The sequence below is a fragment of the Alligator sinensis genome, unplaced genomic scaffold, assembly GCF_000455745.1.
Source record: "Alligator sinensis unplaced genomic scaffold, ASM45574v1 scaffold512_2, whole genome shotgun sequence".
Classification (NCBI taxonomy): Eukaryota; Metazoa; Chordata; order Crocodylia; family Alligatoridae; genus Alligator; species Alligator sinensis.
Window position 1 is genome coordinate 1748450 of NW_005842182.1, and position 14856 is coordinate 1763305.

Here is a 14856-nt window from a genome sequence, read left to right on the forward strand (position 1 = left end):
GGCAGGAGAGCCAGTGGCAGAGACGCTCAGAGCACAGCCCTGGCCCATGGCTCTCCTCTGCCTCCTGCTGCCAGGCTCAGCTCCATGGGGCTGGAGGAGTCACTTGGAGTGCAGCCCTGTGGTGGGAGGCGGGGGAGAGCCAGGGTTGCGTGCCAAGCTGCTCTGCCAGCCCCACAGAGCTCAGTCTGGTGGCATGAGGCAGAGCGCAGCCCTGGCTCTCCCCTGCCTCCCGCCACCAGGCTGAGCTCTGCGCTCAGAGTGCAGCCGTGGCTCTCCCCTGCCTCCTGCCACTGGGCTGCTTTTGAAATGTTTCAAGTGCCCTCATTTCATTTTGAAACTGTTTTGAACCCTTTTGTTTCATTTTGATTTTGCTGTTTCAAGCTCAAAATGCGTCAAAGCAGTTTCAAAACGAAACATTCGTTGAAATTTCGCACAGCCCTAATGGCTAGTGTTACTGCAATAAAAGGTGAACTTTTCAAATTACAAGACATAAGACTGTTATGAAAAGCACAGCTATTCTGATGTGAAGAGGCATACAGAAAGAGTAACAATGGATTTTGGATTATATCTTTTTACCAGAACCTAGGCATATAATACAACTGCAATTTAAAAATTAACTTTAGTTATTAAATTACAATAATTACTTCTGTCAACTGTAGAGCTGTATACGGAAAGACCATGCAATTTGTTTTAATTAATTTTAAGAATAGCTTTAAGATCTATTATCATCTGAAGTTCTAAGTGTTTATAAACATTTGAACCTGACAATAAAATAATATCAACCAAACTGAATGGAAGTGGCTTACTTCCTTTTTGAGAGATCTGAGGGTAGTAAAGGTTCATTGGTCCCCAGTGAGCAGCTTTTTCATAGTAGCTGCAAAAATAAGTCTCAACACTCAACAGTTTTCTACTTACAAACTACTGGCTTTCACAGTTTCCCATGACACATATAGGTTATGGTACTGGAAATGCATTCTATTTTCTAATGCTTGGTGAAAATTGAACAGTACTATGTTTTGCCAAACATTTAACACAAGAATGGATCCCAAAACTCAGTTACCTCAGTCAGAGTTATGTGCATCTGCAGGAACAACCAGGTCCACAGGAAACATTTTTTCTTTCTTTTGCTAAGTCATATTTCCTGAAATTTCTACCTTTTGACACCTATAAACCCCTTCATTTTTTGATATACTAGGAATCTCCTGCTCTCAACATAAGATATATAAAGCCCTTTGTAGAAGCAACTTACCCAGTGAATTAGCTGTTCACTAACCTAGCCTCTTATAAAAACCTTCTCATTATGTTTCTTGATAGCTGGACCTATAACTGTGAAAGAGAAGCATTCATGGTACAAAGAGGGCCACTCTGCAATTGCCTACTTAAAATTATTTACCACTCTCAGTGAATCTATTTCCTATTCTATTTTTGTTGGTTTCCTTTCATTTCAAAGAACATGGTACATATTAGCCCCAAAACCTTATCTTTAGTTTATTTCAAGGTTCTGTAGGTCACATATATTAAATATAAAGCTATTTTTTCAGTGCTTGATTTCAAAGTAAAGAGATTCATTTTTAATTCTTTATTCTCAAGGACATCTTCTTTTATAAAATAACTAAACATTAAATACAACTAATGCATAAATGGATGTCTTACTAAAAGGCATGCTGTTGCACAAACGCAAGTTGTAGCCTTCATACAGAAATTGGTAGGTGAGGTTTTATGGTCTGAACTCAAAGACTAGGTACAGAACTTACACATAAACCAGTTTAAGTAATCAGAAACTGGTTTAAACCTGTAACAGAACAGAACAGTTTAAAAATGGCTGAAACTGGTTTAACATATGCCTGGTTGAATGTAGCACCAGACTTAACTGATTTGGGTCAAACTGGCTTATGAAACTTCTGTCCCAGACCCCTTCCTAGTTTAAGTTAAGTCCCCCAGCATCCCAGCATGCTTTCCAGACCTGAGCTGAGCTGTGCTGCCTCCTCTAGCAGAGAAGGGCTAGGGGTTGGGGGGAGGGATTGCCCTCCTACCTGTCCAGGCAAACCCTGGCTGGGGTCTGGAGCCAGGGAGGGGGGTTCTCCCTATTAAACCCCCCTTACCCTGCTAAATTTACTAAAAGTTACTGCTGGCTGCAACTGTGCAGAACAAATCCCAGAGGCACCTAGAAGCAGGAAGAGGAAGTGATAAACAACCCTGCAGAGCCTGGCTTCTGTGATTCTGGACTACAAATCCCAGAGACCTCAGGGGCAGCAGGAAGAGGAAGTGAACACACATCCCATGCTGGCTATGTGCCAGACAGCTGTGCTCTAGTGCCTTCTGTCTTCCTGCTTGAGCCACTGCAGGCATGTGGCTGCATTTTGTGAATCAAAGGTAAATGTGTGTCCAGTTGTTTCTCTGTTTAATCTCTGCATTTTAGGCTAACCTGCAAAGACTGAATCAATTCAGCCTTGGGTTTTCTAACTGTCTGTACTTAGTCAAACAAGACAAGAGGAAATAATGGCCCATTCTCTCCTTAAAATATCTGAGAGTGTTTATTCTCTTTTCTGTAAACAATTAATTAAACATGCTTCAATTTGTTATACTTCAAGAACTGTTGCTCTTGTTCCCTCTTCCTATTCTTCACTCTTTCACATTCTGCTATGCTCAGATCACAGCTGGCAACACTAGAATGAGGGTACCTATTTTCAGAGGATACACTTGCTGCTGTCAGAGATCTCTGCTGAATAAACCTACCAACTTTTTAGGCATGATAGTTTATCATATGCTTTACCTCTTCTGCAAAGTTGGCCAGTTTCTTTCTTGGCTTCCTAGATTCAAGCTTAATTTGATTAGTCTTTCATCCTAAGGCATTTTTGATCATTTTTATAGTTAAGAATATGGTCCTGCCAAAAAGTTTTGCAACAATCTACACCAGACCGTGTACAAGAGGTATGCGGTGAGAAGTCTCCTGTTTTGAAAGAAACTGTTATATAAACTGACTTCAATATGAAATTGAATTTAATCCTAACATTTTTTTGGCCTGAATTCATAGTAGAAATCAGATATATGCAACTTGCCACTCATATTATTCAGTTCTATGACGTGTGTGTAACACAATAAATTACTGAATAAAAGCAAAGTTTTCTGGAAAGTGGAGATAACTACCAAAATGACTAAAGTAATAGATATTACTGTATTATTTCTAATGATAAAGTAGATGACTCTGAGCTGCAATTATAAAGTAGAGCTACAATTCTGGTACCAAACAGAGATCTGTTTTATGTATGCTTACTCTACAAATGTTATAAAAGCACTTAGTAAGCATGTCTTTAAAAAAATCTGCGCAAGCTAAAAACTATTTCCCCAAGTTTCACTTAGTACTGCAGACAATACTGTACCTATCAATTCATCTACAGTTGCCCATGTCTGATTTACAAAAGAGACTTCAAACCTGAAAACAATTGCTCAAATGGAGGCAGTGTGTAAGATTCTTTTCTGTTCAAAATTAAACATTTGTTTGGCTTCTCCTAAGAATTTTAATGGGAAAAGAAACCATACTGACAGCTCGGGAAATTGATGTACTTCAATTATGCTCAGAATGAATATGTCAGTGTAAGAGCAGTGCAAACTCCCATTATGTCAACTAGCACATCTCAGTCTGGAGCTGGAAGGACTGTCTTTAGGAGATAGAGGAAGAAGAGATTTCTATGTTTTTTGGTTTGGTTTCCACAGTGTTTCTCATTCCTACAAGTTATCTATATGAAACCTTGGGTAGGTGGACCTACTTCTAAACTTCACCATCTACCTTTTGTACCCATATTTTCTGATGCTGCCCAAGTGAGCCATGCTCACCCCATAATGGATTTATTGCCTACTTTGTGAGCAGAGGCATCTGGGAAATGAAAATCGCTTCCTCATCTCTCAAAAAAGTAATTTTTTTTGTATTCCAAATTGCATACATGTTAGGCAGTAATAGAGGCCAAGGATAAAGGAATACTATAGTAAATCTGATTACAGGAAATGTATTGGGCAGAAGATAAGGCAGGGTGGCACATTAGACTGCATCCAGATGAGCAGGGGCATGTGCTTGCAGTGGCACAAATAGTAGCAGCACAAATTTGTACCACTACTTTGTGCTGAAGTGCATGCCCCTGCACATGGGCAAACTAACCTTGCCCAGCTCCTCCTGGCTCTTCAACCTGCTTCACTGGAAGCTATGAATAGAGTCATATGCTCTACTTTGTTAAATACCATGACTCAGTCAAAAGGTTTTGTTTCATCATTTTTAAATTGGACACTGTAATTTATAATTTGGATATCAAATGTTGCTACTAAATTTATTTCAATTTAAGCTAAAAATACTAAACTAAAAATGCAACATTTTCCCTAATATTCAGGGAACTGAGCAATTTTTCAGTTCACTAACCAAATAGGTAACTATTTTCACCCTTCTACACTATTAATGTGAGAAAACTGACTCTCAGCCTAAATGTGTGTTTTATGCTATAATACTTTGCCCTGTTATCTGGACCCTATAAGGTGTTCAGCACTTTTGGCACCAACAAATTAATGAGACATCCCTGTTCCCAGGACTTTACTAACATTTTACCAGATCCACCCCTTATTTTCCCCTTTTAGATAAAAAGCATTTACTGGTCCCCTGCAAGGTAAGGGAGAAGTCAGTATTCTGATGTACATATTCAAATTGTGTATAAAAATGCAAAAATCCCAACCCCCAAAACTCCTCATTTCCTACTTATCCCTGCACATATTACACTGAAAGCTTTTCCTATTTGGTAAAAAAATAAATCCAATGTCTGTGAAAATCTTGATAGAAATGAATCAGGAAACTTGGCAGTGTTTGTTCAAAGGGCACTAAAAATCTGCCTTTATAAATTCAAAGTATAAATGCAGCAACCATAGTCTAAGTATACTGCACATGTGCATGTTTTATTACTGAGGCAGAGAATGTGGATGTTTGACTTTTCCTGTCAAATTACTGATTAGTTTTATTTAAGCTCTTATGTAAGCAGGATGTACAGTTGGTTCTCTCCACCTATTAAAGGTCAGAACATAGACAACATTCATTGCCAAGAGAGAAAGCAAAGCATTAGAAATACATTTCTTGCTTACATTTAACCTTTATGTTTGTAGATATCCATTGTTTCAAAGAGATACAGACTTCTGCAGCTGCAGATTTTAGATTTAAAGTTCAGTGACACTATTTATAAGGGCATAGGGAAGAGGAAACCTCTCAGCCCTATTGTAGTACCTATAGATTATGCTATTCCTTACTAGTGAGTGTTAAATTATAAATTCACTGAATTACTTAACATTTTATAAAAGCCTGACTAGTGTTTTTGATTAATTGTTATAATTAGGTTCATAATATTTGCTCTTAGGTTTTCACTTAAAGCAGCTTTTGAAGAAATGGGAGGAAACCAGAAACTTATCTGAATAGTCCAAAAGCTCACTGCCTGCTTTATGCAGATACTTATTTAATAATAAAATTATTTTCCCTTGTTTGGGAGATTGTGAAACAACCCATTGAGAGGTTTCTGAAAGTAAAATGCAACCTAAAAGCTGCTTGTAAGAATAATTAAAACAAATAAAGGGGCTAACTGTACTGCCAGTGAAGTCAACAGGAATGGAACTGAGCTAAAAGATTAATTTAAAAGAACATGAAGAAATACTTTCTCAACAAGCAGCATCAGATCCACCTGTCTGTTTGACATTACTATAAAACAGAAAGATTAAGGCCAATGAGATAGGATAAAATAGTTTCAGAATACTTCTTGTCTTTTCAAAGTTGATAGAAATGAACTATAAAATGTCCTACATGCAGCATTATATTGAAATCACATGGAACGTTTACTTGAAGACTAGTATATTTAAACGTTAATTAAGAAATCGAAATCATTAAAATTATCTCTATATGGTTATGTACTTACATGAAAGAAGGCATCTAAAGTTATCTGGCAGTTCTCCAGATAAGAGATTTCTTTGCACAGCTAACAGACATTAGATCTTTTGAGACTTAGTGACCTGAATAAGCAGTACACATACTTTCAGCTATTTTGTTTCAACATACTGTCACAACCCAATTAACTTGTGCCCATGCCACTGAGCAAGAGCTACCATTCAAATCATCTTCATTTGAATATTAAGGGTTAAAAGACTTCCCTGCCAAGAAATTCCTTGAAACAAAACGCTGGTGGTGTACTACAGATAATTGGTCAGCTGAAATAAAATGCTAGGGGAAACTATATATAATTGGTCAAAGATAAGCGTAAGCTCCTCACACGTAACACACACGTAACAGGTAGAGAAACCTAACCCACTACCTTGTAACTTGAGGAGACAAAGAGCTGCCACCTGACAAAAATTAAAGATTCCATATAACGGTTCACCATTGGATATTCCTGTAAAACACCTCTGCCTATAAATAGTTTAACGGTTTCCGCCCAAGGCGGAGAGCTCTGGGGATCTCACAGGAAACACCTGTGCTTGTCACCAGAGAATTGGGAAATTGATCAATTCCCAATCAATCGCCCCGTCAGCGTAAAATATTGACGTAGAAAGTCTTGCAAGCGCAACCGTCCGTTTTCGGCGCCACATCCATCATTATCTCGTCGTAACCTAACTCCGTGCGTGTACTCGACTCTGTAACCGAAGTTATATGCGTATACTCGACTCTGTAACCGAAGCTGTAACGGAACAAAGGCTCGCCTGTGTCGTCCATCACTATCTAGGCGACGTAAGTAAACAAACTCCTGTAACCTACACGCGTCAGTGCCTAGTTGATTCCACTCCATCCATCACTACCCGCCTGCCGAGCTCTAAATCTAAACACTCCGGTGTGAGTCAGGCGGCTGCCGGCGGCTGCTCTGATTCACGACACATACCAAATACCACAAGATTCAGAAAGCTTATTCCACTAATCTTTGTTTCTCTATAAAGAATTATGCACACCTTCATAACTATAGACACTGTCATGCAGGTAAGAATTTTCAAACATTCTTATAGCACATGCCACAAATTACCCCATTTGACACTGACATGCTAACACAGGTTTTCATGGTGATCTGTAATGACAAGAAAGTCAGCTAGTCTCTTCCTTCAAAGTCATACCAATATACTGGCACACCTGCCCCAAGTACTTCATTAATACACTTTTTGACATGCCACTCTCAATGACAATAATATTAGTTCAGGAGACAATTTAATAGGTTTCATTTTCTTGATAATTCTGTTAGCTGACAGAATGTGACAAGTATTTTCTGTGAAATATGAGCCTACTACATGTGCAACTGATATACATTGATTAGCAACTAGTACAACAGAAATTGTGCATATTTTCATATGGAATTATTGCAGAAGTTTGTCTCTCTTTTTAGTAAAAATCATCAGTGTAGAAAACAAAAACAAGGTAAATGCAAAAATCAACCTGGTAACGTAAAATGGACATTGAAGTGAATATAGCATGTATTGTAAAAAGACAAAGTAATTATATTTGTGTGCTAATTATTTTGCCTCCCATTTTAGCTCTCATTACTATTACTGAATATATATGCTACAATAGAATCTACAAGTTAAGAGGATCAGGGCCTACTGTGATTGGGCAGTAACAATACAAAAATCACTGAGCGTTCCTGCCCCCAAAAAAGCTTGCAGTTGAAATAAAAACAAGATTTTACAGGTAGAGGAGACAAACAAGTGAGTCAGAATGAAACAACGGTCATGGCAAATGAAGTGTTATACCCAAAGGTCAGTGTTTCCATTAAACACACACATTGAGCATTTCACCCACAAAAATACCATGTCTATCACTGTGGCCAATCCATTACTAAGAAAAAAAATCATAAATACTTACAATTTTGATTTTTGTTCAACATAGTGGAAGAGGGACTTGAGTTACACATGGTTTTACACTATGTGATATTAGAAAGTATTGCAGGCTTTATCTAAACAGTACATACTAGCCATGATCTTATTTTCAGTATTCACTTTGCTATCCTTATGGACTTTTAAACTACTAATAGTTTAATAAGAAATATTTGTTGTAAATTTTCATTAAAGAGAGGTGGTTAGCTGTGTTAGTCTGAAGGTGGGCAGAATGTAGAACAAGAAGGGCAACAACCTAGTCCATCAGATGCTATGCTTTTATAGATGTCACCCTGCCCTACCTTCTGCCTCATTAAAGAAAGTGAAGGATGGTTTTTGCATATTCTGCTCAAAATAAAACCTTTTTTAGACAAATAAAACATCTTAAATATATAACTATACAAAAACACATACACAGGTATAGCATAGGTGTCAAGAACAATGGGGTAAAATCCAAATTGGCCAGTTGACTGTGTGTAACTTAGCACCCTTTAACATCAGAATCCTAGAACTGGAAGAGACCTCAAGGTTCAATCCTTTGCAGAGGCAGGATGAGTTATTCCTAAACTAAGCACCTGGCCCAGGGTGAGTGATTCAAAGAAATAAGGCTAGAAATCTAAACTCTATATAGTCAATAGGGAGAATTAAGGTATGCCTCTACTGTTCTATTATAGCAACAGCCATCTCTGTAATGAAAAATGCCACGTCCACTATGTCTGGAACCCAGAGTACTAGTGCTTTAATGAATGCACACCAAGTTTTAGCTTTAGCAATAGGCAGATCCTACTGACATATGTGCAGCACCATGCTAAGGCAACTGTGTTGTTTTTGGTTTGGGGGGTAGTGTGCCCAGAGCAGTCATGGCAGGTCTCAGAATGGTAATGCTAAAATTGAGCTGCATATGCATAGAGGCATCTCTAGAGCCCAGACACTGAGCAGTGAGCCACTGAAGAAAGCCAATATCGAACACAGAGAAGTATATGAGCTCTTGCCTCTCTGTAAACATTAGACGCTGGAATTCATATTGACACATTCCATACTGCTGTCCTCCCAAGATTCAGAGCCTAACTGTACACGGCAAATATGATAGTGAAAACAGTATCCATCTTTCTATAATAACCTAGTGCACAGGCACAGAAAGTAGAAAGCAATAGTCACAGCATTCAGGAGTGACAGGGAAGCAGTGCAATGAGAAACCTGCTACTCACAGATGTCCAAGCTAGCAAATGGCTAAGTAATTCATAAAGGCAGTAAGAACTAGTATTATCCTAGTGAGAACTCTTGAAACATATGACTAGTTTCTTTCGTATCACTGAGTTATTGCAATTAATAGAATCACTGAATGCAAATTAGCTGTAAAGGAAGACACTGATTGCTAGTTACCCATCTGTCAAAATGGCCACCTTTAATAGTGAATCTGTCTGTAACCAACAGAGTAGCGATGAGAGAAAATAAACTACCTTAATTGCAATCTGATACTTCAAAAATATTCTGTACATAAGATTCGAATTAATGTTAACTGTTAACTTAGCCTGACGAAGGGTTTTTGAACCCGAAAGCTTGCTTAATAACTATTCTCCAACCATTTGGGTTGGTCTAATAAAAGATATCAAATTCACCCAAGGAACCCTGTTCTGTTCAGAAATTCTGAAATGTTCACATATTTCTACTAAGATTCTTTGGGACAGGGAAGAGACTGACACACAGAGATACTTAATTTTGCAGGGGGCACAGTTCTTAATGTAATATTAACTTGTAAATATATATACATTCTGTGAGCAATGAGACTGAACCCTTGTTACAAGTGCACAACCCAACTTTCACTATGCTATTGCAACCAATATACACGTAATTTTTGCATGAAAATGGCACATGTATCCAATACTGATTTATGACAGTTATGACAGTTTGAGTTTGAAGCAAAAGTTGGCAGAAGTTAGAGAATTACTGTAGTCACCCTTGTACAGAAGGAAGTTTTAAAAACCCCACAATATTCTTGACATATGGCTATCGAGACTAAATAATGTAATCCTTATGAGTAATGATGATAGTTATTGACTTGGTCTGGTGCCAAATGCATTTAGAATTGAGCTTAATGCAACCAAATACACATATATCACTGCAGGAAAAACTGTCAGTGCAGAATATGTTACATATGCATTCCTAAATACATGTGTTATTTTATTATGTTGGAAGCAAGAAATCAGAATAATATGCAAAACAGAGACAGTAGTGCCAAACTGAATAAAGCACTGGCTCTTGTGATTCTAGTCTGTGCCTCTGCCACTGATATTGTGAATTTGAGATATGTATTTGTTTAGGGTAGAGATTTTAGGATGGATGAGGATAAATTAACCTCTAGCCAGCTTGCCCATCAAAGGTGCCAACCACCTTCAAATCCATGACAGCTATAGGTACTCAGCACCTCTGAAAATTGTGCTAGTTTTTAAAGTGACCAAGAGGATGGACTCATGTACATTTCAGCAGCAGGTGATGTGTAAGTGTTGACAATAGGGGGCACAACTCTGTGCTGCTGCCTCTGCCCCACTACTACTGGGCACTGGCTCTGGGGACTGCAGCCCCACACCTCACAGTCAGTGCAGAAATCTGGGAGTGCATGTGCCCTCCATGCTTCCCCCATGCGTCGCCTATGATTTCAGCTGCTTCAAAAGAAGAGGAACTGGTGCTTGAAAGTGTACATTAGCTGTTATGCTACAACTGTTACATCTACAGGATCCTATAGCTATACAAATTAGCTACATTGCCTCAACCTGGACCTGAAAAGCAGAATTAAAGAGTGATGCTGGGGCACCCACATGGCATGCAGCCTAGGGGACCTGGGGCTTGTGTCAGTGTGGCCAGCAGGGAGTGTGCCACCAGGGCATGTGGCACCTGGCTGCTTAGAAGTTGGATATTTTTTGATTTTTAAGTTCAACTTTAACTCTGCATTTCCTGATTTGTAACATTTGCCTTTTGGATAATTAGAATATCCTTTTATTCTTTGAACATGTCATTACTACATAATCTTAAATTCATCTTCATAATGCAATTTCAACCTAAATATATACAGTGGGTTTATAAAAGGTGAAATTGGTGAAAAATATAAATATAATGAAACTAGATAAATAATAATCCTGTGAGCTTTTACTTAATCATTCTATTGAATGAACTTGATTATTATAGTGGCATGCTGTAGAAAGAAGGGACCAACTCATCTGAATTAACGAAACTGGGCATTGATTTAGGAAAAAAAGATTATTTCTTCTCGCTGCTGTCTATTAAATAATCTTCTGCATTTCTCATGTTGCTGTGGTATTTAGTTCCTCCCCAGTGACATGGATTTTGAATAAATATACCACCTGCCCAAAACAATCATTTAGATGTGATTACTGCAGGATTTGACCAATCAACCATGCTTTTCAGTGTCAAGATTACCTAATTAGCCATTGTTTTTTGAATTTCTGGATTTTAATTATAGCCCACATTGCTACTAACCTAAATATTATGTTTTTTAATGGTCTGGTAATGGAGAGGAGGGGAGAAAGGTGTAAAAAGGCTCAGGCGAGTCCACTACCAGAAACAATTCATCTTTAGTGAGCAGTGCAGGAGAGTAGAAATAATCTCGTTGGGTGATGGTGCTGCTCTTGCAGGCCAGGTACAGATGCCCCTTTACATGTGGCTGCTACTGATCAACCTCAGACTTTGTATGTAGGTCAGGAAGCAAGGAAGTGGTGGCAACAGTTGAACACCCACAGAAAGGTTGCATCTGGTTGAAGTAGGTCTCCTCCTGCTATACTTCGCTACCCCAGCAAGGAAATTCTCATATTTTACCTTTTCTTTTAGCTCACAGAATGCCAATATAAATTACCTCATTGCTCTGTTTGCATTTTGTCTATTACACTGTATCACATTTCTGCAGGATATTTTTATTGTAACCATTTGTTTATGAGGGCACATCTTGACCAGGACTCCAGCCCGGCAGACTGACCTGAAGTGTTATAATGAGGCTCTAAAAAGTCCAAATCCAGTTTATAGAGAATATTTCCAGTGAAGACTGATTCAGACAGCAGCAATCTGCTTCAGGAAGGCCCCCTTTAACTTGGGTAAAAGGAAAGTGCTAAGATTCAAGGAGTGTAGCTGCAGCATGAAGGCTAGGAGAAATTCTAGGTACAGTACAATGCAGCACTAAGACAGCAAGTGATAGGTTGCTGCCTTAACACGTACAATCCTGTTTTGATTTTGCTAGGATCCACCTAGCCTCTAGAGCAGAATAGAACTGACAGGGAATACAGGTGGCTTAAGCTTTCTTTAACTCTTCATCTCCTCCTCCTCTCAAAAATACAGCCCACAATTTCACCTCAAGATTTTAATACAATTGCACATGTTCTCACGGCAGAGGCGCATTTAGATTTTGAAGTGATTGAGCAAGTTTCCTTTTGGACAGGTAGAATCTAATTGCTTAATATGCACAGATTTTGCAGTTAACTGAAATTAGGTTTGCTTCACTAGTTTATAACTTTATACTTGTGCAAGGATAGCAAATGTTGGGTTCCTTTCAGCAGGGACAGAAATGTTGGGAGGATAAAACAGATCAGAAGCTAATTTACTACAAAAGAAAAGGGATGTGGGATTTACAAGGAGGTCCAAACTCTCATAACTAGGCTCAACTCATTTCTAATTCTGATTATTTTATATACCTGGATTTTGTTCTTAGAGTTCTGCACCTAGAGCATATCCTCTTCTGAAAAACCCAACCAACAAGAATTAGAGAATAAATAATAATAATAATACTGCCCAGTTCTGTACCTGAGCTCTGTGCTGAAAGTCTGACTCAAAAAGAACTAATAATGTCAGTCTAAAAACTTGTGCCTTAGCCACTCATCCACTTTTTCATTAACCACAAAACTGTTCTGTCTGTTTTTCACAGACATGCTGAAAAACGTAGGAAGATAATATTTTTAATTTACTCATGATAGTTCTGATCAAGAACTTAAAATTGAAGGGTTTTGAACTTCAAAGCAAAAGAAGCTGTTGTAGCCTGTTAATCCCTCCTGATTCAGCTTCTCTGACTTCATGTTAATCTGAATACTGTTTGAACACAATATTTTTATTTAAACAACTACATTTAATGATTTTGAATATGATTGCAGCAAGACATCCCTAAGTCCAAAGTCAGGCTTTTTAGCTGTTGTTTTTATAATGAATGTTGTTTCTGTTACCTAAATTACTAGTCTTATAGACTTCTGAATATGAACATAGCCAGAAGTTACTCAACTGATTCTACTGGTGGTTCTCAACTTCACTATTGTACTAGATTACCCTTTTTTTTAAACAACATGTTGATACAGGTTATGGTTCAGAATGTATATAAATATTTTGGTTTGGATCACTTATAAAGAAGCACCATACTCACTGTACAGAAAGAACATGAATCAATCCTGGGATGCACCTCATGGTGTGACTAACAGAAACAGACAAATAATTAAGAAAACTAGGGACAAATCTGGCAGCACTTGCTCTGGAAGCCTCACAATGACATCAGTAAAACATTAATGAGAGTTCTCCAGGAGTCGGAGGTGTAGAATTTGGTCTAAATATTGCATTAAATTACAAAAGATGGAATAAGTTTAGCACGAGAAAAATCAATTAAAAAATGTATGCCTTCTGGATAATACATCAATATATGGAATTTTTGGGGCAATGGAGGAAAGATCCTCTTTTCTCTGCCTTTCTTTAGCCCCATTTAAAAACAACAGAACAAAAACAAACAAAAAAATCCTATTCCTTTTTCCAAAAATGGATTTGGTTCATTATAAACGTACTACTCTGATCTGATAATTTCAATCAGCCCTTCTGATATACTAATTCCTGGTAACAATGAGCAAAGATACAGATAAGAAAAAGATAGAAATTATTTTAGTCTGTCCTCCTGACTGGACAAGTCTTTAGTAGGGCTGGAAAAAGGAGTCTCTGTGCAGTCTTCAAGCACGTCTACGTGCCAAAATGCACTGCTGTACAGATACTTAAGACATAATCTATACCCCCCCCCCCAAAGCCAAGCTGAAATCTATCATGTAATATAAATTGTAATGTAACAGGCACCAGGCCAAAAATGTATGGTTTTTTTATTTGTTGTAATTTCTGTATCCCTCTTCCCCCCATCATATGCTATTACATATCTTATTATAGTGGCTCAGAACCATTATGAATAGGATGTCAATGAAAGGAGCTTATGCATGTTGTATTATCCTAATATAATAAAATAAATTAAATTGTATATATCATATGTATTACAAGTGGTTGAATAAAGGACATTAGCATCCATTAATATGCATTGCTTTTGTTTTGTGGTTTTATGCTACAATATTAATTTTAGTATGCTTAATATACTTTAATATGCTATCATCATAAATTAAAGTTTGCTGATTTTTCTTGCATTCAGCTGTTTGGGATTTCATCCACTCTAACAAGAAAGGCATTAATCAAGAAACAGTCACAGTTTTGGCCATTATTTGTCAAGGAGACAATGTTTAGGGTAGAAGGTTTGCTTTCAACAGCTAGCAAATTTAGGAAAAGGAGAATTAAAACACCATGCAGAAATACTCACAGCTTTGGTTTGGCAAGCACTGGTGGCGGCTCCTTGGTGGGTGAAAGCAAGACAGCTGGAGATGGGGTAGATTTATCACTGTTAGTTTTGCCATTAATCACACCATTTACTCCATGACTGGGATGGATGCCATTAGGTTTCTTCTCAGAAGAGTTTAGCTGTAACTGAAGAGCTGCTACACTGGGTCTACGTTCAGTGTTGTTCACCTGGTGGCTCTCTGTGTGCTTCTTTGGAGGAAGCTCAAGAGAACTAATCTCAAGCATTGGAGGGGGAGGCGGGAAATGCTGGAAATCATCACAGTTGGATTCTCTTACTGACAATTCATGGCAAGAGCTTTCCGAGTTGGCTAAAACAAAAAAGGAGATAATTCCTGTCCAACAAGT

At 38.0% G+C, this 14856-nt stretch overlaps 1 protein-coding gene across 6 annotated transcripts in view; it reads right to left on the reverse strand.

Annotated features, from left to right (window-relative positions):
* The window catches only part of PALLD (palladin, cytoskeletal associated protein), a 355143-nt gene that overhangs the window by 165967 nt on the left and 174320 nt on the right, over window positions 1–14856 (reverse strand). For 5 of the 6 annotated variants that reach the window (XM_025207131.1, XM_025207130.1, XM_025207129.1 and 2 more), the window contains one exon: window positions 14474–14819. The exons of the other annotated variant lie outside the window; for it this stretch is intronic. In XM_025207131.1, the coding sequence (XP_025062916.1) occupies window positions 14474–14819 (346 nt within the window). The remainder of the gene's footprint in view (window positions 1–14473; window positions 14820–14856) is intronic. 6 annotated transcript variants of the gene reach the window in all.